The sequence below is a fragment of the Neodiprion virginianus genome, chromosome 6, assembly GCF_021901495.1.
Source record: "Neodiprion virginianus isolate iyNeoVirg1 chromosome 6, iyNeoVirg1.1, whole genome shotgun sequence".
Lineage (NCBI taxonomy): Eukaryota > Metazoa > Arthropoda > Insecta > Hymenoptera > Diprionidae > Neodiprion > Neodiprion virginianus.
Genome location: NC_060882.1, coordinates 17,898,795 through 17,922,458, shown reverse-complemented (window position 1 = coordinate 17,922,458; position 23,664 = coordinate 17,898,795). Strand labels below are relative to the sequence as shown.

At 37.6% G+C, this 23,664-nt stretch overlaps 2 protein-coding genes across 11 annotated transcripts in view; one reads left to right on the top strand and one right to left on the bottom strand.

The window, feature by feature from the left end:
- The window catches only part of LOC124308170 (neuroglobin-like), a 35,092-nt gene extending 16,467 nt beyond the window's left edge, over nt 1-18,625 (top strand). For all 6 annotated transcript variants that reach the window (XM_046770609.1, XM_046770607.1, XM_046770608.1 and 3 more), the window contains 2 exons: nt 12,133-12,364; nt 16,849-18,625. In XM_046770609.1, coding sequence (XP_046626565.1) covers nt 12,133-12,364; nt 16,849-17,004 — 388 coding nt within the window. In that variant the 3' untranslated portion in view covers nt 17,005-18,625. The remainder of the gene's footprint in view (nt 1-12,132; nt 12,365-16,848) is intronic.
- Nucleotides 18,626-18,850: 225 nt separating this feature from the next.
- Nucleotides 18,851-23,189, bottom strand: LOC124308173 (uncharacterized). Of its 5 annotated transcripts, XR_006908937.1 has the most exons (4): nt 23,079-23,189; nt 22,799-22,853; nt 19,935-22,754; nt 18,851-19,870 (listed from the first exon to the last, which is right to left on the bottom strand). XR_006908937.1 is itself a non-coding variant. In XM_046770611.1 (3 exons), exons 1-3 carry the CDS (start codon nt 23,110-23,112, stop codon nt 22,433-22,435), a joined length of 345 nt encoding a protein of 114 aa, XP_046626567.1. In that variant the 5' UTR covers nt 23,113-23,189; the 3' UTR covers nt 18,851-22,432. The 5 variants fall into 5 exon arrangements, 1 of the variants encoding a protein (XP_046626567.1); XR_006908935.1 differs by having other exon boundaries at nt 18,851-22,754; XR_006908936.1 differs by having other exon boundaries at nt 18,851-22,708.
- Between the last annotated feature and the right edge of the window lie 475 nt (nt 23,190-23,664).

The window sequence follows — 23,664 nt, the reverse complement described above, 5'->3', positions numbered from 1 at the left end:
AGGCGTAATCTGGACTAATATACACGCACAGACACCCTATGTCCGTTTCATCGATCGTATTCGTACATGTATGGTACGTTCCATGCCAATTCGGTGAAACTCGCAGAACATCACCATCTCAGTTTTTTTTTTGATCGTTTACTACTTTGTTGCAATAAATTTTTGGAAACGTCCCGGGACTCGAAAAAATAAAATTCTTATAGTCAATCTAAACGTTTTTAAGAAAGTTTTGAAGATTCACTGACAAAAACGTCTATGAATAAAAAAGACAAACACTTCTTGAGTGTCGAAAATTTTACGGAGGCTTTGCGACGACGTGAGAAAAATTCCTGGGGAATATAAAAAATGATCCTTACATGTTGCACATATAAACATTTCTTTACGTATGCCCATGAACCATAATAACCTTCGGTTTGATCTTCCTCGGCAAACGCGAGTATAAACCGGCGGGTTAATTTGACGTCCAGAAATTTTCCAATCTTCGTCCAGTATCCTGGTGATAATTAAGCTCCGACGACCCTTTCCGAGTCCGGGGCGGCTGCGAAAATTAACCCGCTGGTAACAATTCAAGGCAAACGATCCGATGCTTCCCCGAGATATTTCGGTATGGTTCTAGAAATATAGGCTAATCCACCATCCTTTGCCCGGCTTTCTAGGGTCGAAATTTGGATCGTGTTGCAAAGTAGGTCTGTTATAGTGCACACTAACATAGGTATACGAAAATCCTCTCAAGTTTAAGCGTTTAAGCTCTACCGCGTACGAGAAACGCTTTGATCAATTTTTGATTAATCACATTTTCGGATTGAAACTTTGGCTTGAAATTTTCAGCACTTCCTGTCATCGGAAAATAAAATATGAGCTGATCTGTTTTTTCTGTAAAAACAAATCTGAACTTTCCGAATATCAAATTCATTTTAAGGTAGATCGTTCAGAACTGTCAAGAAAACACAACTTCTCGACATTTTTAGTCCTGTATATGCGAAGAAACGATAAGTTATATGATTAATAGAGATTATGCATATGTAGAATTTAACAAAAACTGTCCAACAGTGGCAAAAAAATTAACATATAGTTTGAATGTATCTTAATTATATCTGCCATTTGTTTCCATACCAGATATCTAACATTTTTGTTTTGGTTTTGTTTTTGTGGAAGGGGTAAACGTTTTGGAGTATATCCTGAAATTTTTAGAGCGAAGTGAAAATAGGATCATAATCGAATCATTACAAATATTCCAGTGAACTCAAGTTTTCTGAATATATATTGTACGTACTCTGAATTGTTTATGCCAATTAAATAATAATCCCAATTTCATTTTACTTCAAATATTTCAGGACATAGTACATGTTCACTTTTTCAGACAAAGATGTAAAAACAATTTATTTTTATCCCCTCTGCATTACATACGTATGCATAACTAAAAATATCGATAAAGTGCGTTTTTTTGGTAGTTCCTGAGAATCTACCCAAAAACGGATTATCATATTGGGAAAAATCGATAATCTTCAAACAAAAATCTTCTTTCAAACGAAGATTAAACTTTCCCACGTTCAACGAATGGGGAATAAAAATTACGTTAGACTTGAGTTAGAGAGCACATCTTTTGGGATGATTCTTTTACATCAATCACTAACACTTTGAGGAGACGGAGCTTTTTTTCAACCGCCCTAGTGTGCACCGTAACATATCGTTTGCGGATCGGCCCGTGTGTTCGGATTTTTGAGCGACCCTGGCACTCATCGTCGCTGCAGAGGAGTAACGAGTTCGAGGGTAAATTCCCCCCAAAAGTGCTGAGTGAGCAAAAACGGCGGAGAGGGAAAGTTCCTCGGATCCCTCGACGACGAAGATTCTGCGGGCCAACCGTCGAGATTCGAGCTTCCTCCTCTCAATCTGTCAAACCTCATACGCTCCGATTCCTCTCGAGGAATTCTTTCTGCTTTTGAGTCTGGGTCACTCAATCCACGGGTCGAATTGCCGAATTTCGCGCTCGTGTCTGTCACGCTCATTACTACGTTCAAACTAGGAGTAGCGAAAATGTTTTTGTACATGGAAATTGAAATGCATTGTATCGATCACCTGTAACCGAGGGACAAATTTACTTGTAGTCTAGTCGAGAAGTGAGTTTTCTGCGAAAATTAGTTACAGGTCTCGTAAAAATATGAGCGATAGCTCATTCGATCCGGAATCACAACCCGAAAAAGGAGTTTTTTGGATTTTTTCTGCCGATGAAAATTACGATTGTTATTAACAAAAAACTAAAAAAAAAAAACGCCCTTTCGTTTTTTGGCTATAACTCAAAAATTATAAGTGATAGCGAAATTTAAAAAAAAGATCCTAAAAGAGGAGGAAATTTCCGATGAAAAACTCCGTACTCCCGGAATTCTAGCTCCATTATTTATAATTTTAATTTAACGCTGAAAGTAGGCTTCCGCGCGGCAGTTTCAGCATGCGCGCGCCGCCACTATAGAGAGTACTGCACATATAATAATTTTTTTATGTCATTTAATGTTTTTTTAAAAATTTGAACAAATTCAGGGGTCATCTAGAGACTTCAAAGAATACGGTCCCGTTGGAATTTTATGTCTATCTCAATTTTTCAAAAAGTTATGCAATTGTTAAGTAACTAACTTTTTCCGGGTTTCCGTTATTAAAGAACCCGGTATAAAAGTTTAAATAATAAACCTAAAAATATTTTGCTTCTTGGAGCCTTTTTTTATAAGCATGCTGAATAATATGACGTCATAAAACTTTTATAAAATTTTTTATTTTGTTAATTATGAATTTTCACAGTAACAAAAAATGGAAAATTCAAAATATTGTTGTTAAAAAATTTTTTTTTTCAATATGTTAAGCTATCACTGATTTCAACTCTACTTTATACATCAATCAATACCAGTTTTAATTTTTTTATGTCATTTGTTTATAAATTTTTTATAAACAAACTTATAAATTTACAATTTTTCAAAATTTTTTTTTTACCATATGGTTGTAATGTAGAAATAATGATTTTTAAAAAAAAAATTTTTTCTTAAAAACATTATCTTATTGTTGTTAATCGTTTGTCTCATTTTTTCATTACTTTAATAAATTATTAAGAAATCGTTTTTTTTCTAAAAATCATCATTAACATTTCTCAATAGAATAGCAAAAAAAATTTTTTTTTTAATCAACAATTTGTTCATTTATTTATTTAACAATTGATTATAAACTATTTTTTTTATTTGTTATAATTTTTTTCTAGAAGATCAAAAAATCACAAAAACAGCTACCTGCAACAATATGGCAAAAAAAATTTTTTTCTATTTTTAAAAAATTATCTTGTTTTTTTAACACGGCTAAGTCCAGCGCTGACTCGATTTGTTAACTAACAACTTGCTGTAACTTTGCAACTATTGCAGATACAGTTTTCGACCTTCGAGTCATTTTTGTGCAGCATGAGTTGAGCTTCCTAATAAAATTTTAACCTAACGTTTATCAATTATAGTTTACTAATTACACGCTTTTATTTACAAACGTTTACATTGTCCATTCCTTACAACCCTTATATCTCATAAACAATTAATGTTACGACAAATATGCTTCAAGGCATTCTTATCACCCGATTATTAAACTATTCGAATATATTTTTTTTATATTTTTAATCTTATTTGTTTATGAGATTTTGGAATTTATCATCTGTAATAAATAAAAATGATTTTTCACGTAACTATTGCTTATATATTATTTTGACGATTTATTCCTCATCTCCTCTATCCAATTTTCTTTCCAAAAAGAAGACCATAAAATATGTTATAATTGAAGAAAAATTCCAAAATCTCATAAACAAATAAGATTAAAAATATAAAAAAAATATATTCGAATAGTTTAATAATCGGGTGATAAGAATGCCTTGAAGCATATTTGTCGTAACATTAATTGTTTATGAGATATAAGGGTTGTAAGGAATGGACAATGTAAACGTTTGTAAATAAAAGCGTGTAATTAGTAAACTATAATTGATAAACGTTAGGTTAAAATTTTATTAGGAAGCTCAACTCATGCTGCACAAAAATGACTCGAAGGTCGAAAACTGTATCTGCAATAGTTGCAAAGTTACAGCAAGTTGTTAGTTAACAAATCGAGTCAGCGCTGGACTTAGCCGTGTTAAAAAAACAAGATAATTTTTTAAAAATAGAAAAAAATTTTTTTTGCCATATTGTTGCAGGTAGCTGTTTTTGTGATTTTTTGATCTTCTAGAAAAAAATTATAACAAATAAAAAAAATAGTTTATAATCAATTGTTAAATAAATAAATGAACAAATTGTTGATTAAAAAAAAAATTTTTTTTGCTATTCTATTGAGAAATGTTAATGATGATTTTTAGAAAAAAAACGATTTCTTAATAATTTATTAAAGTAATGAAAAAATGAGACAAACGATTAACAACAATAAGATAATGTTTTTAAGAAAAAATTTTTTTTTTAAAAATCATTATTTCTACATTACAACCATATGGTAAAAAAAAAATTTTGAAAAATTGTAAATTTATAAGTTTGTTTATAAAAAATTTATAAACAAATGACATAAAAAAATTAAAACTGGTATTGATTGATGTATAAAGTAGAGTTGAAATCAGTGATAGCTTAACATATTGAAAAAAAAAATTTTTTAACAACAATATTTTGAATTTTCCATTTTTTGTTACTGTGAAAATTCATAATTAACAAAATAAAAAATTTTATAAAAGTTTTATAACGTCATATTATTCAGCATGCTTATAAAAAAAGGCTCCAAGAAGCAAAATATTTTTAGGTTTATTATTTAAACTTTTATACCGGGTTCTTTAATAACGGAAACCCGGAAAAAGTTAGTTACTTAACAATTGCATAACTTTTTGAAAAATTGAGATAGACATAAAATTCCAACGGGACCGTATTCTTTGAAGTCTCTAGATGACCCCTGAATTTGTTCAAATTTTTAAAAAAACATTAAATGACATAAAAAAATTATTATATGTGCAGTACTCTCTATAGTGGCGGCGCGCGCATGCTGAAACTGCCGCGCGGAAGCCTACTTTCAGCGTTAAATTAAAATTATAAATAATGGAGCTAGAATTCCGGGAGTACGGAGTTTTTCATCGGAAATTTCCTCCTCTTTTAGGATCTTTTTTTTAAATTTCGCTATCACTTATAATTTTTGAGTTATAGCCAAAAAACGAAAGGGCGTTTTTTTTTTTTAGTTTTTTGTTAATAACAATCGTAATTTTCATCGGCAGAAAAAATCCAAAAAACTCCTTTTTCGGGTTGTGATTCCGGATCGAATGAGCTATCGCTCATATTTTTACGAGACCTGTAACTAATTTTCGCAGAAAACTCACTTCTCGACTAGACTATTGGAAATGAAATCGCGTAATCGCTTCAATTCGTTAATATTGATTTTCGTTGATTTATAGTGTAACGAGTGATTTCCACTCTAAGACCCAATTTCAGTGATTTCCGAGGGTTTTAGTCCACTCTTAGCGATTTCCGGATTGGATAGAATCACAGGAAATCACATCAAATTACTAGGTAAACCGGAAAACAAGAAAAAGGCCCGAAGCGAAAGAAATCGAAAGAATGACAATGCGTTAAAGCAATTTGCCGTTTACCGTGAAACTTACGACGACTTTCTTTACTTCCAAATCTCGCCGCAGTTATCAGTTATATCGATTGATTCCTCGTTATGCCAATAAATATTTCAGTCGTTCGGGTTCCTTTGATTAATTACTATTCGATTCTCAACTGTTAAATTTGTGACTTCCTTGAGCGAATGGCCCCTCGCTTGTAACGTCAACTTCTTTTTATACGGCATGATGTTGATCGTGATCGCGGTGAAAAACGCTGGGCCAAATTTAAACTGATTTCAGACAGTGATGCTCGAAATAGATTGGTTTGCTTGAGTTTATCCTATAGCCATGAAGAATACCGCAAGTTTTAAAACATTGATTCTCGTGTGGCGAATACGCGTGATGTTATCCAGATAAGACAATTTTCCGTTGTTTCAGGAGACAGTTTTCAAGTTTCGTCTGGGGGTCAAAAGGTAGAATGACCATATAACAGAACGGTCGTTACATCGAATTTTCAATCTGTTCCACATAATTCCAAAATGTAAAAATCGAAATGCAGAAAGATAAAGTATAGAAATCCAAAAGATGAAACCGTTCAAATCATTTATTGTACACGTATACTGCGACTGTCTACGAGTATGTACTTTCACATTTCTATACATTGATTGTTCTACTTACATTTGACATTTTTATATCACGAAATTCCACGAATCAAATTTTCGGCTCCCTCAAAATCCGTTACATTCTGACCCTTCTATTCTGTGTCTATTTCATTTTTTGACTAGATTTCGGATTATGGAAATATTGAACGGTAAATATCGAGTGAAAATATTGAAGATAATTTGTCGACGAGTTTTTCTCATCAACTGAAAAACCCTAAGAAAACGACAACGTGCCTGTTTTGACCTGCGGAGGAGGGATTTCCAGAAGTTGCAAATCTCAAAACGGAAGTTTATACCTTATACACGTATAACATCCATAGTCGAACAAGCTTGAACGACGTAAGCTGTATCGCAATTGCTGTTTAGTAACCACGCTCCGAGCTTAATCCGTTTCCATTCGAAAAGGTATTAGGTAATGTATTGGTCAGATTATCCCTGCGTCCATCCCGATTTCGTTGAACCTGTATGCACGTACGTCACATGCATGAACACGCGTGTATCGCAAACATACCGAACGCGCATTAATATATATTAAGTTTATCAGCCGGTCCCTGGGTGGATTACGAATTATCGCTCAGCATGGTGCTACGTGCGTATGTATAGGAAAGGAAGCAGCCTATTTTTTCTCGTTCAAAATAGACATCGCGTGATCGTTAGTTGTTAGCGGTTTCCTTCTCCGCAGATAACGAGGAGGGCAGCTTTCTTTATTACCGCAACCCCCGTTCCAACCCCTCATCTTTGTTCCGCGGTACGTTTTCAACATTTCACCAACCGAGCCGGATTCACCCCATGGCCGAGGCATGATACTCAACCTCCTAAATCAATGCTCGCCTCGATTTCGGCCAGACGAGCGAGCCGAAGCTAAAAGCTCGCCGATCGAACAACGATGCCTGAAAAATCTGCCCCGTTTTATCGCGACTTAATTCTTCCACCCTCGCAGTATCGCGTTTTTCATCCGCCGGTCGAGCTATTTGCGTCGAGGGCTTTCGTTCTACTCTTTCGAGCTTCTCGACCGTGTTTGTCAAAGCTCTTGATCCAGTCGCTGTGCTGGGAATGATTATCCCCGGGGACGATCGAAAGCGATCTACAGCTTTTCAGCGGCGATTGACGAAAATTGACGAGCCGAGAGAAGTTCTGAATACTCGACGACTTGCTTGATGTAAAGTCTAAACGCGGATAAATCTTGTACGTTGAGGAAAATGTCATTTGTCACAGTTGGGTACGATAGAAAATTTTATAATGTCACATTCGTACCGTTAGAATAGCTGTATGAATACTGTTGGAATTATGAACAGTAAATGTGGTATAAGTAACTGTTTAGTGTTTGTCAAGAAACTAGATTTTCCGGTTATTGTAACTTTAAATATGTTCCGTTGGTACAGTTGACTACATTTTTTCATTCCAATAAGACCTCAACATCAGTTTATCATCCCACCAACATCAAATTATCGCCGTATTTACAAGAAAATACAGTACAAGTGACCGTAATCAAACAGAATAGAAATACATAGTAAATTTTCTGGTTACAGCTACAGAACTCATTTTCATTTTATGTCCAATATCATATTCTTTACACAGTAACCAATGCAGCTAGAAGTTACCCTAAATTTAAAAACAATCAAACGACAGATCGTAGGTTCAAAATCTGTTACTACTGATCAATAAAGTTCAATTTTTTATTCAACCAACTAAACATCGACAGATAGATATTTCAATTAAAATAAATCTCGTCCGATGAAAGTATTCAGTTAAGCGTATAGCGATGCATAAAGCGGTACATCCTAAAATTGATTGGAAACTTATCGATTGGAAATAACTTTGTTATACGAATTCGAGTACACAGGGTATTGAATCCAGTAAATGGATTACTCTGATCGTTACATCACTACACTGTGCGGAACATTTTTTACTTTTATAAGGTACGTAGATATAGTCGTTCGGATTCGCGTGTTATATACCTTATAAAGAGGAATCGCAAGCAGAAATAGAACTCAGACAGACAGACGGAGGATGAATTGGTTTACAATGGAGAGAAAGAGAGAGAGAGCAGGAAAAGATCCAACGACCGTGTATATCACTGTCTGCACAAGATGGGATTCGCGTCCTGTGCATACGGAATTTTGAATTTAATACATCGCTCGAGGCAACGTGGAGCAGAAATTCAATTCTACGATTCGTTCATCGACGAAATAATGGGTGGACGGAGCCGAAGGCGATGGTCTTGCGGTCGATAAAGGATTCCTCGCACCATTTCTTCTGTATATGAAGGATAGGAAAAAAATAAGGAGCCTTCAATAAAACGTTCATATCTGCACCCTCGACCCGAATTTCTCACACTTGCTGAAGCTTGGTAAAAAATTGCCGTTTGCCATCCCCCTGAAAGATTATCGCGAAAGTACGCACTCGTCGTTCCCTAATTACAGCGGGATGGGCATCGATTTAAAAATCGCTAAGTGAAACAGCTAACGCCGGATGAGCAGCGCGAGAATAATTCATTCCTGTATCCTGTTGGAGATTATATTAAACAAAAATACCATGTAAAAACTGATGCGAATTTTCAGCCTCATTTCGGTTAGAAACTAATCAAATGACTACCAATAGAGAAAAACCGATAGGTGGAGAAAAATTTTTAAAAACGATGATACGTACTGTAATATTCCTTTATTTTAACGTAGAGTGTTTACTCTTTTGAAACCGTGACAAAAAGCTCATGATATAAGCTACACAAACAGTCAATACAACCAACGATCGCAATACGACAAATTCTATAGAGATTTAAGGGAAATCATAAGAAATACAAGTCTTATCAAAGTTCAACTAACCGTTATTTCGTAACCGGAAGTTGTTAGAATGCCTGAAATTTCGTGGTACATATCCAGATAATATAGGTGATACACCCAAGTTTTGTCCCAATAAAACGAGTCTTTTATCTAAAATTCAGGACACGAAATGTTTTTATACAACGTGAGTTTTTCTAACAGCGAAACGGTCCATGCGCCTGAGGCAGGCAACCGGAGTTACAGCTCATGTTACGGCTATTTCAAGCGACAAAAATTATTTGTAAAAATAATCCAAATACTAGGAAATGTGTAATTTGATGAAAAATTGAATTCGGTAATCAACTATGGCAATTACAAGATAATTAAGATTAGAACTGTCATCAAATTCAGTTCAGTTTGACGTTTAACGAACGACGAATCGTTTCGTTGTTAGAAAAACTCACCGCACATACTTACGTAACATATTCGGAAATACTGAAAACTTGTACGCACCCTAAAGAAGAAAAAAAATCAGGTCATTTCTCCCGCGGGAGGGTAGAACGCGGAAGAAAACAGGAGGGAACAACTGTGACAGAAAATTTTTGTCAAGCAACAAATTCCCCGAACCTTCTGGGTCAAACCGTTGGCATTCTCAAGGTTTCACGTATATGACAAATTGGCGGTACGTGTATCGCTCTGTACGTCATAATATGCCTTTTTCGACTTTTTATCTCCAACCCTGCGGAGTCGGAGACCCGTTCGCTCTCGTTCGTGACTTCGTATCAGTGTCAAAATCGATTCTCCGTCGCTGACAAAGGGATGGCGAAAGGGGCACCGAGAGGGTTGAAAGGGATGTTAAGGGAACGCGACGATAGCGAGGGTAGGGAATTGATTACGGACCCGGCTGTGTTATCTGTATTTTACGTGATGTATCACTCGCGACTGCTCGTACATCACTCAATTATGTTTTGCAATTCCTCCCAGGTACCGTGTCGCTTGGGACAAGGTTGTAAAGCTGACGCTTTTTAACGCTCATATTTTTTCTCCTCCTCAGTTCCTCTCGCTTCATCGGGCATCCAGAGCCTCGCCAAATTCCCTCAAACGTCTCTGATCCGAACCACCGTGCATCAACTGCACCGATTTTGTGCTTACTCGACTGTCACAGTCTTCTCGCTCCTTTCGAGGGAGTCGAACTGCCATCATTATGCCTTACCAACCACCACCCCATCCACCCTTTGCCCAAAACTATGAAAATTGAACAGCGAAGAAGTGCCGGGATAAACATCCAAGTCGTCGGATAGGTGTGCTTACAAATCAGTCGCAAGAGTTGCTTTCACAATGTGAAAAATGTAGTGCCAAGATCGTCGAACGTGGACTAGTGAAGAATAATTTTTACATCGGCAGATTTTTCTTACACGGTGTTCTCCGATTTACATGTTGATACGATGCAACGCCACAAGGAATAGAAGTTTTGAACGAGATAAAAATTCCAGCTTCTGTACTGTAGCGAGAATTCATTCAAGTTTTAATTAAACCTGCAGCAACGAAATAGCGAAGTGCTCTCGAGCCGATTAGAGGATCGGTCAGCGAGTTGCTTCCGAGTAAAGTGTTTTGTAAAGTAAAAGATTTGCAAAGTGAATTATTTCTAAAATCCCTATGAGACTCGCGGTAATATAAAAGTTAGGAAGCCTCGTGGATTAGACAGGGTGAGCTGAGTGTTTGTCGCTTTCGTGAAGAACAGAGGACGCGATATTTGAAGGGCTTACCGTGCTACAAACCGAACTGCAAAAGCGGCTCTTTGCTGCTCGTTCCTCCGTCTTTGTTGCTCGCTCTTCGGCAGCTGGTCTCTGAAGGAATCAGCAGGACCGAGGGATTACTCCAGTTGCGATTGTCTCTCGGGATTGAATTCAACGGGTACAAAAGTCAGCTCGAACCCGAAACGAGACAAAGACGTGGACTCGGCTTCAAAGGCTCAGGTGCCAGGCCTTGTCACTTGTTCCATTTTTCGTTTGAGAAATGGTTCGGCCGAGGAGGAATTCGACGGTTACTTTCTTCCTGGCAAAAAAACGGAGCCGAAACTTTTTCCCCCCTTGGTCGTTTGGAACGCCTGATTTAATGGTGTCGAGTGACTAAAACGAAGCGACAGGCAAACCAGAAGCTACGTTGAAATTATCATCCACATATATCAGTGTTGCCGAAAAATATGATAATTCTGACATTTTCCCGACAGCCTGCAAAGTCGCTGCGACATTTTATGATAATGCAACACCCGCGCGTCTTGTTAATTGCCTCGACAAACAGCATTTTGTAGAGGTGTATAATTAGCGGAGTTAAACATTTTGGTCTTGTATTAACTAATCGTTTCTCCATTCCAACTGTTACAACATTTTGATAGTTTGTAGCCCGCGAAATTCCACCATTTGAAATCAATAACATTACATGTTGATTCGACTGCTTAGAACATCATTCGAAGAGAGTTACCATGGTTATAATGTCAATTGACACTTTGTCGTAAATTACAGTTGAAAATATAATCAAACGATATTCTCACCGACAATAATCAAAATTCATTCGGTACTGACTAGGCAACCAAAATATCCGTTACTATTTTGGTGTTGTACAAAATCGTTGATACCTGTCAGTTGTGTCAGCACATGCGAGTTTTTCGCTACCTTTCCATCGACGTTAAAAAACACACGAAAACTTTGCGACTTACAAGTTATAGCCGACAGCATAAAACCGTGGTGGCTTGCCTGAATATCAGTATTAAAGCCGATTTTCCCAGGAGTACCTAAAAGGAAAATTCATGGCAGAGTCGCGAATCGTTGAATTTAAAAGAGACGCAGTTGGGTCGGGCGAGCAATTTTTCAAGTGGCAAAAGACGGCGTTCGTACGCTAAGGTAGTAAACAGTTCTCCTAAAATTCAAGGGCGCCCAGAGCGAGCTGGCAAAATGTTGATTTCGTCTTGATGGTCCCATTTGGGAGCGCGTTAGAGCGCTTCGGATGAAGTTCATTTGAATAACATGAGGTTAGCGCCCACTCACGCGGTAAAATTCTCATAAGCCCGGATAGAACGAGGTCACGTTTCGTTCCAGTATGTCAAAATTGCGAACATTGACGGTTTCAGGCTCTTCGAGGAGAACGCCGAGCTCTTGAACATGTTCACCAAGTTCCGGGACCTCAAGACCAAGGAACAACAGACGACGAGCATGGAACTCGCCGAGCACGCGACGACCGTCATGTCGACCCTCGATGAAGGCATCAAGGGGCTGGACGACATGGACGTATTTCTCACCTACCTTCACCAAGTCGGAGCCTCGCACACGAAGATACCCGGCTTCGATCGCGAGTACTTTTGGGTAAGTACGTTGTTTCATTCACCTCGCCATAAGCTGCATTCTTTGATTCCGTGCTCCACGCTCACTGTTCCGTGCCAAACAATGACGGCGGTAAAGAATAGACTGTTCGTCAGTTGTACGGCACATCGTTAAAGTTGCTCGTCATACGTGAAGACACCGAGAGCCAGGACGCGGTGTCTCATTAGTCACAACGCGTTGATTCTCTCGTGATTATTCGGTCTGGAACTAAGCGAATTCAACCATTCTTTCCAATTGGCGGGGCATTAATTTAATACCTGAATTAAAAAAACTACTCACTGGACTTGTTTTCTAACATTATGAAAGTGAATTTACCTGTCTTCAGAAAACCTCAAAACGTGTATTGAGATTCACGATATTATGAACTTTGAGATTAAAGAAGTTTCAAACGTTACGCCAAAGAACGTTGGCTGTTTGGATTTTTTTTTTTTATTAGTCATTTTCTTCCAATGATTCCGTCGTACCCAGTTGTAGAAAAACTTTCATAACTTACACGCGGAGAAAACGGATTGTTTGGGACAAATAAATATCTGTTTTTGAGTACAAGAAAAAAGTTGTTTCAGAACGAAGAATTATATTTTCTCAGTTCATAGGTGAAGAATGACCGAAAATTACCCGGAATTAAACACTTGTGTTTCCTACAAGTTTTCCTTCAATTTTACCTGAATTTTCAACCTTGCTTCACAAATTATAACAACTCGAGAACGGAATATGCAAGTATTACTCCCTGACGAAAAACGAAAAAAAGCTTTTTTTAAAAAACTTTCAAGCTCAATACACTAGAAAAACTTTTTGGCGAAAGAACTCTGTGAGTTTCGAGCAACCTTGTTTCCAACGGTTTAAAAAATGCTCCAGCCTATCGAAACCGGAAATTGAGTGATTGCCTTGAGAAAGCCACGTATATAGGCGTTTCCTTCGCGATTTTCACCTCGGGGTCACGTATATGTAATACGCAGCTATAAACATATCGAAAAGCTCAGGCCCAAACTCGAGGTAAATTACACTTTCGCCGAAGTATTCAAGCAGCAGATTCACGTGCCCGATTCTGGCATCGCATTCATCTAATCAAAGCCGGGTATACGGAATGGTGAATAACGAAGAGTTTTCCTAATCACCACCCCACGGCTTTGCCGGGGTTTGGAATGGGCCCTATTCAATCGATTAAAGGAGGCAAAGTAAGAGACTATAATTTTCCTGCAGGAAAAAGTAATGCTTCCGTAGTTACGACGTAACTGCAACGCGTCACGCAGCTCTGTCGATCCGCCTAAAATATTAACAATGTCATTCGCATTCCCCTGACACATCCGTCAAATACAGATCCCTTGATTACGTTGATGGCATGTGCCGTCTTCGACTCGTCGATTTTGGCATAGCCAGATATTACAATTATCGGTAAAACCTCTGGCGTGGATGGCTTGAAAGGTTGTACGAAGAGCTCGAAGGGTTGCAGAGTTCGATGAATCGGTAAAAAGCTCGTCATAATTAAACGACTCACTGGACTTGTGTGAAAGTTGTTTGCCTGGGATTTTCGAGGCGTTTCGTCTTGAATGTGCGACGTTGAAGTTCGTTCGATACGAGCGGATAATTAATTCGAAAAACAATGCCAGTCGTAGGGATAGTGGCTGTGTGCCAAATATGGAAAAAACGTAATGGTCGACGATTCTCCCCCCACGATTACCATGTAAATTTAATTCTAGAAGCTTTCGATTCGAATGACTTTCAAGATACTGTGTGGCGCTGGCCGCCCTGCATAAATTATTATGTGAGCTTGTGAAAGAGTTTAACGCGCGTGTATAATGATTTTTCTCTATTTAATAATTTCTAGTTTGAATGTGAACGACGCAGGCTGTTAGTCTCTGTTGGTATTAGCGTCCAAGACGTTGTTACGCGCGTCCGTTAGAACACGTGTATTGGATAAAAAATTCTCGTCGACGTAATTCAAAATATTGTCAGTCTTACCATGGGTTTTATAACGTTATGTCGTTCATTTTTCTAAATGGAATTGACTTTGTGAATGTTTAACAATCAGAGCTAAATCCCCTCAAAAATAAAACTTGCAAACTAACTCGGACAGTTCTCAACTTTTTTTTTTTTAAACCAATCCTAATTATCGACTCACGTGAAATATTCTCCATTTTGTAAATTGCTCTAGACATTTAATAAAAGCTTAAGCACGTGAAAGACCATCATTTTTCAATCGTGAAGGTTGAAAAAAAGGAATTCAAATTTAGATCTACAGCCTGTGATGCGAAAATGCAATTGCTTCGCGTATACTTTCACATTAGCCGATAATTTTTCTGAAAATTCTGTGAAAACCGCGGTTTCATTTAACACAGATGATAATTCGCATAAATCAAGATACCGAAAACAATGGAACGTTTCCTCGAGAGGTCGCGGTTGTTTTTGACGTGCAAAAACGTGATTCGAGTACGATGTTCTTCGATCTGCTGTCGCAATAGTTCCATGTTTTCATTTCCCAAGTGCCTCGCTGCACTCTCGCAAAACAGTATATTATACATAACCGTGCGAAAAGCCACGTCGACGTAGCCACAATATATTTACACACGGTTTTCGCGATACAGGCTACACATATACTTGACAGGTAGGAAATTATGGCGCAGTGGCTTCAATTCTCTTCCTAAGGATGCATCCGACGTACAGTCTACTCAAAAATGTGTCGAAACAAAAACATGACTGAACAAGGTTCGAGGGGGAAGAGTAGAGGTACGTTAAAAACTTATATCTCGACGATCAATGATTCGATTAGAATGGGATTTTTTTTATTCAAATAATTTACATATCTTCTTCATTAAAATCAATTGATAAGAACCGTTGTTACTGACAGTAACGTCGACCATCTTGTTAGGTGATCTGTTCCGTTTTGCTCGTGATATCACGAAACGGTTCAACCAATTCACTTCTAATTTGGAGACTGAATAAAACAAACACCAATGAAATTATTAAATGATTGATAGCGGGGATATGAATTCCTGAACTTCAACCGCGTCTTTAGCCATTTCATTTTATATATCCCCTTAAAAAGTGTAACTAAATACCATCAAGTCAAATATAATTAGAAAAGTTCCAGTGATCCAGAAATATTATACATGTTTAAACATGGGAATTGAACTGTACGCACTGTGCTATTAACAACGTCAGAGAAATCAAATTATTCTACTATTTTTTACCGAAGAATCGACATAATTTGTCCAATTTAGGTGGCCGGTATCGTAAATAAAATGAATACACGACTAATCAGCTCGGTCGAATTTTTCCCTCAGCTCGTCGATTGGTATGAGAAAAATCAGATATGTAGAAACGACATAATTTACAGTTGATTTCAACATGTAATTTAGCAGTAAATACCGTGTTATTTCACTAAGTCTAACTCAAACCATCTACGGAGAATTTTTTACGAATTTATAGACGAATTGAAAGATAACATTTTTGTTCCAACACGCTTTTTCCACCCAACTGTACATCTTGCACGTCCTTAAGGGTATGCGGATTTTCTGTATACCTTTCCGATACACGATTCTCTCCATATTTGAAACCTTCGTCGGTGCATTGACGCCAACTTCTCGATCGTTGACGGATGGAAAATTACGTTAACGCGAGGCCTGCACCCGCAACTTTATCCTTCGTTTCATTTATACGCAGACACGCAAGGTACACGCGATATCATGCGAAATTCCTGCGGCTGTTGGCTGACATACGCGTATATTATGTCAAAGGGGCATTTTATCGACCCAAGTCGGATGCTTTGGACCGGCGCCTCGACTCGCGACAAAACTCTATCTTGCTCTCTTTCTCTCTTTACCGAAATGGAAATAGATATTTCAGTGTACTGCAGGGACGCGTTTCCCGGCTCTCGGTTTCAGGTTTGAGCGGAAAAAGGGTCATCGTTACGGCGGGATGAATACACAGCAGGAGGGAAAAAATTGCCCCAGTATTCCTCACCGAACAGAATATATAAATAAAAAAAAATATGTATATCTTCACCGATTTTAAGTGCTACTGTTTTCGAAAAAGAAGCCACCGCTGTACAAACGGACAAAATACTTGTTTACGATACTTTTTCACAATTCTTGAAACAGAATTTTTTCACTCTAATTTGCAACTCTTGCAAAGATTTACAAAATTCCATAGTCAGACCAACGTTCGACTTGGAATTAACAAATTCGTTGTACAAGCCAGTCTATATTTTGCTGAAATGTGATCATCTATTCAATTCGAAGTGGGTACTGTTACTGTCGTCAATTATCTCCGAGGATGGATAGAATATATAACACGAATTTCGGAAATCCTACACCTTTATTCGCATGATAATGATTTTTCCTGGTGATAGAAAAAAAAACATATGATACAATACGAGCTCTCGTTTCATCGCTCTCCGCGTATATTGTAACTCCGTATAATTATCGCGACATGTGTTAAATTTGAAGAATGGTGTGACTTTGTTGCAGAAAATCGAGGCACCGTTTTTAGAGGCAGTTAGAAGAACCCTGGAGGACCGATACACGGAAAACGTGGAGAACATATACAAGCTGACGATTAAATTCATCATCGAGACGCTGATCGATGGATTTGACAAGGCGAAAAATGACAAGGGTAATTCCTAGCTGAAATTATACGAACGCGAATTGCGTTTTAGGACATGGAAAATTTTCGTGCTACTTCGACTGGAAATGCAGCAGCGGCAGCAGCAGCCGGAAAAAGCACAGAGAAATCTTACGTTAAATACGCCGTTCGAAGCATAGAACTGAAAATGTATCACAGGATATAACCACTTACGATAAAAGAATCGATTTTTGTTCTTACTTTCCGTTCTGACTTTCGCTCACATTTCGTTCTTAAATTCCTGCGGAAGGAAGATTTTTACAGCTCGTTAAATATCGATGTGCAGTCGAGGTATGAATTTTAAGGGGCAGGTGTAACTGTTGCCAAGCATACGAGTATAAGTATGAACATATATAAGAACAGAAAACGAAACGAATCATATTTCGGTTCTTATTCGGCTCCTCGTAATTCAAGGTATAATAAATTCTCGAATGGTCATGATCACCAGGCGAGGATTCCTTACAACGCGATAACGACTTGCGAACATCTCGCGAAAAAATGATTTGCAAGCTCGAGGAAACGAAACTCGATCGCGCTGCAGGAGTTATAATACACCCGTTGTTATGCCGTGGCGTTGAAATGAATCACGAATAATAATATAAACAGTATTCGGTGTTCGGTGTTCGCCCGGATTCGTTCACGTTGAATTATTCACGTAAATGGAATCCAGGGTAAAATTTGAAATTGTACACCCCCCGTTTTACCGTGGGAGAATTAGAGCTTGTACACGGGCGTAAAATAATACCTGCAGATGCGACGCAAGCGAGTGAGAGGAACAGTAATTATTCTCAAAAAATTGCTAACGATTTATTGTTTATTTGCGTTTTATTTTATTTGTTTTTCTTCCACGTTTCACCCAATGCACCAAATAATTTCATCACTAGATAACAATGTGCGTAGATATATTATATAGGTATGTAAAGAAAATATCGATTATCCTCATTCGACGTGTTTGTTGCCATCACCTACATTTTTCCCCGTCTTATTTATTTATTTATTTATTTATTGGTTTGTTTATTTACTCGTTTAATTATTCTTCTCAAACAACAAAAGTACATTTGTATAACCCGCCAATTATAAATATATCCAATGATCGAGTTATATAATAATATGTATATAAAAGTAAGTTATATAATAAATGTAAACGATGTTCTTAGCAAGCGCATCCCGGTTAACATGTCAATTTCCATGAAAAAAAAAAAAAAAATAAATAAAAAATATACATATACGTATGTATAATTTATATATATTTAATCTAGGACCAAAACTGTGACTGTCATACTGGCCACGCTGATTTTCAGTAATAGGCATAAAATATCCCCCATTTCACGGTGAAAATTCTTAAAAAATCTAAGGCCTGCGGTATCTTCGCTTCTGCAGTAACTGAAGAAATATAGTAAAGAATGACAGTTCGAAGATATAGGATACAGTAAGTCAACGATCTGGCTATTCAATTAATTTCGACAGGTTTTACCGTTTTGTTTGTCGGATATATTGATTTATGAGTTAAAATAACAACCCGCTGATTTGTGTCAAGTCGTAATTATTCCAACTCTCCGCATCCAACGTTTATCCTCCAGCTTTTATATTAAAAATTATGTATATTGGATGTTTATGTGTATACATTATACCCATAAAATTAGATAGTCCAGGTTATATCCATTCTTACTACACGTTTAATTTCAGACCTGTAACACGATTCAACTGCGATACTCGATACCAGCGACAAATTGATTTTACCTTTGATTCGGTATAATGATTATGGAAAATCCCGATTTGTAAAAATACGCAACAATTCGAACTATCCCAGTTATAATTAATTACAACTACAACTGTTTTTTCGACTACTTTCTCGCCAGTTTCAAGTTTTTAGTTCACAAGTGTTGTCACCGTGGTGAAGATGTCACGTTTTTACCGAATTTATCTCTTAAAGCAATCTTTTATTTATACACACATACATGTAGGTATGTATTTTTTATTTTGTTCTCTCGCACAAATCAAAAAGCAAGATACTTTCATCCTCACTTCTAACGTCGCTATCGCGTTATCTTCGAGTTATCATTGATGAGCATCGTATTAAAGCTGTTACTACACACATGCACACGCCGAAATACTGAGGGAGGAAGAGAGAAGAATTAAGAGAAGGCAAGAGAGAGCGAGAGAGACGTTGTATGCGATTCCTACAAACATTGTACGTGCGATTTTCGTAACGCGTGATCTTCCAGTACATGTATTTAAAAGAATTGGAAAGAAAGATTGTAGCGGAGGTGCGTCAATTATAAACGCGTTGAACATTCCAAAGACCCGAAAGACTCACCTCTCTACACTTGTAATTTCATACGTGTAATAACAGCTTGAGGTATTCGCGCTTAAAGTTATCGGTAAATTATCTTACGTACCTAATTCTCATCTCTGAAAAATAAACAAATAAAATAAACACTGTATTCAACTAACCGAAAGTCTTCAGAACAAACTATGACGTTTATTATTAGTATTTATAATGTATAATGCAATTATGTCCAATTGATTGCGTTGTATACCTCTGTATGTTTACCTAATTATACAGGTCCAAAAATGTATTATTGTATCTGATCGATCGATATTATGACGAAATATATAATATATTTAAACATATCATGTTATTTATTCTGCACTGTTCGTTTTTAGTTTCATAACAAAAATTTACAATGGTAATGCGTTGCTCACAGATTCTCAACCGTAAATGCTGTTAACAAAATGTGTAAAAACTTCTTTTTTTCTTATACAGGCGAAGTCTGTATTACATCCCCTGGGCTTTCCGCTGATTATTATTCTGGAAGCGAAGGGACTTTGTAAAGGTGAACAATCGTGGTATTCTGCATATTATACCTATATATCAAAATTAATACGATCTAGATGGGATTAAACCCCGTGTACATTCCATTTATTTCACCTTCTTGTTATTCAGCCTCGAAGTTTTCAGGTCAAGCATCTCTACCGCTAATAAGGTAAGAAACAGGAGAACTGTGGACCGTCGAGAAGGACGTTTGTGGAGACCCAGAGGCGTTTCGAGATCCCGAAGAAAAAAGTCTCTGGGAAAGAAGTTGGTACGGAGAAAACAACCCTTGCGTAAGCATCCGGTAACTACATCTAATTGTAAGAGGAAAAAGTACAAGGTGCAGATTTTAGATCACCACACGTCGTAAATTCGACGCAAAGTGTTTGAATGGTAGAGCATTTTTAACGGCCAATCGTATCTGTTTATTACATCACGTTGAATTCGACGGATCCAAGATATGCGTTTAAATATTCGTTCTATGATTTTTTTAATTTATGGTTTAGACGAACTAGTATATCTTAGTGGTCAACGAAACTACGAGTGTAAATTTTCAGTACACGCGGTGTGTAAAACGGGAATAATGTATAATCAATATCACCTACGCTCAGTTCGCTAATGGTTATATCATTACCTGCACAATAAAGATTAACGTTGGCGCGATTTATCGCAGTGCAAACTTCACCGGTAATCCCAAACAGTTTCGTTAGCCACTCATGTTGCAACTAGAATTTTCCGATAAAAGCTTTAATTTTATGACACGCTTTTAATGTGTCATCGACACCGTAATACGAGTTATTGTTTTTTTTTTTTTTTTTTTTTTTTTGCACTGAGACGCGGATTTTTGCTGTAACTCCGCCCGGAGAAGTGGCCCGAGAACTTACCGTGTGCACAATAATTTGGCGATCCGCAATGAATGCTGGCAAAAATTAATCTTACAAAAGATATATATCGCAAATTTTTGTTGGACAGCTGGCGCGGTCAACAAGGGGAGGGTCAGGGGAGGGGGAATTTAGTGGAGAGAAAAAACGGACACTCGGAAATTGTTTTCATAAAATATCCAAAATATTTGTAATTTTTCAAAAAATTGTATCTTAGAAAAAAGCAATTTATTCTAATTAGAAACTGCTGATGTTTCAAGACGAAAGAAAAAAAAAACTGTTATTCAAAATTTTTAACAAAGAAAATTAGTCAAAGAACTAATTCCAACGATACTGTATGAATTATATCATAAAGATTAGCATGTTACGTCCGGCATATCGCCACATGTCTCCCTCATCTCGTCACTCTCCCACGATCCTTACAATAGCCTTATCATCTCATTCCCGTCCTCCTATTTCCATTTTGGCTCACGCCACTCGCTTTTTGCCAACTCTGCTAATTCTATTCCCCACCATTTTGCGCACCTTACGTCTACTCCTCTTTAGCTCAGATTCATTACCATTCCAACATTCGGTACGATAAATTCTATTACGACACTCAACAACCTCACGTATAGTTTTTCTTACCGATATTGTGAACTACACACTCCGTTTAAACTATACCACAAATTATTCAATCAAATATATAGTTGATATCTCAAACATCCAAACGGTTATTCAACCCTTATCCCAACTTCCGGTTGTCCCCGGACGTAAAAGCGAAGTCGAACCAGTTTATTCCTCACCGCTCGGGAGTAAACGACGTCCACGGACGTAACGTACATATGAAAAATTTATATAAAGTTATGGAAAATAGGAGATCGCCAGTGAATTAAAATAATGATATTTTGATGATACCAGAGTCGATTTTCCGAGGGTAATTTTAGTAAAACCGTGGTGGAAAAATTTTACAACTACACTGATGAGTTGAGTGGAATTTGAGTGATTACGTGAATATCAACCTAATATCACGGATTTTAGGATCCACTAGGCTCTTCAATCATTATTTCTACTAGAGGTGCTAACATAAACCAGTTGTCACAAGTAACATTGCGCTTACTTCCATGTATCGGCTCGATTAGAAGTTTGACATGATATGAAGGGACACTCTCTCGACCTACGGTATCCACTTTTCCGACATATGGTATCGTGATGAACATGTAATAGGTTTTACTATCGATTATCATAAGAATCTTCAAGCCATATTTGGCAGGTTCACTCTTCATGTAGATTCTAAACGGACATTTTCCACAGAAAGAGAGTAGCTGCTCATCGATAATCACGTGCTCATATGGAGTGTAATATCGGCGGTGAACAAGGACATTGACTTAGACTCCCACAAAGAATGTACGGCGGTCATTAATACTCCATAAATGCCTCCATAATATTGAGAGCAATAAAAGCTTTCATTTCTGCCATATTTGTTTCATCATAATACATATGCTTGACGAATTCTCTACCTTGTTGCGCTTCAATCGTCATTTTCACAATCCAACGCAGTATTGATTCATTCGTATGCTTTATAATCAATGCAAGCATGCCGTCAATAAATAGTAATGACCAAGCTTCTATCATGGAAAAAACATCCTTTGCGGCGCCTCGAGCTTCTCGCGTATAGCAAGTAAGCCAGTCCTGCTCACCGACATGCCTGCCCCGAAGTTCAGGTGCTGCTTTCGACCAAGTCATGGCTGGCGTTCAAATAGATGTACTCTGTCTATCTACTTGTGCTCTTTTTCTAGGCGTTGGTACTGCGCGCTTCTGCATATCTGCCTCATTTATATTGGGATCTGCTTCCGCGTTATCTTGCATAACGAAGTCAAGGTCGTCAGGATCATTCACTTCTTTGGCGTTGTCGAATGCAGCCTGCTCTTGTAAATTACCCACTACCCTATGCGATTCCTCATCGTCATAAGTTTCCTGTTGTTGCCGAGTGATGGCCCGTTGGATTTTATCCACTGTGCGTGAGCAAAGCTCCATGATACGTCAGAAGAATAACGTAAACAAAGAAAACGAATTACTAAATAATATTTTCGCAATGACTTGTTAGTGTATATGAAATACTTACGTTTGTATGTGACGTTGAGAAGGGCTGCAGTAGGACTGACGATGTATACACCTATAAAAAAAGACTCGTGTTTGTCGCAATCATAAATAAAATCACAAATATCAACAATACTAGCTCAGAAGGATTATGTACTAGGGCACTGTTGCCGCAGATTAATTATTTTTTCGATTTCACGGCCAAGTTTTTTTTTTTCATAAAATTCTAATCGTCAGTTGATAGTTCACTATTCTTTTTACAGATTGTAATCACACATTTATGGAGACGCAATGTACTTACGATCCACGAAAAATTCACCGCCTGTGACACACATTGGTCTGACAGATCGAACATAGATTAAAACCCGCTTATTTACCAGCTATTGCGTCACTGGACTTAGTTCAATGTCGGGCGGTTAGGGCATCTGCCATACTTTTTTGACCGCTTAGGCCGAGGCGCTTTACTGTACCGACAGAGAAGTTGGGAAGCTGTGAAATCCGCTGTCGGTCCCTCGTACCGACGTATGGTCTACTAGGGAGTAAGAACCCATCTTTACCTGATCTAGATGAATTTGTATATAAATAATCTCATCCTCATCTGAGTAATAATACTCATATGGCCTTGTACGATACTGTAGCACAATCCATTCCATTATTCACACCACCTTGTATTGAGGGCTGTGTTCCGATCTTAGCTCTCGGTGCTATCGTCAATAATTTTATCTCCTTTGCGCCGTTCACTGGAGAATATATGGACGGATAGCCCTGAGTAACTTTTTGTGACCAGTTTTCGGCGGACAAGTAGGCCCGGGTGGGCATGGGAGGATTCTGCTCTATCGACTCTGCCCGACGGGCTCGCACCGACATTCGTCGCAGCCACAGTGGTG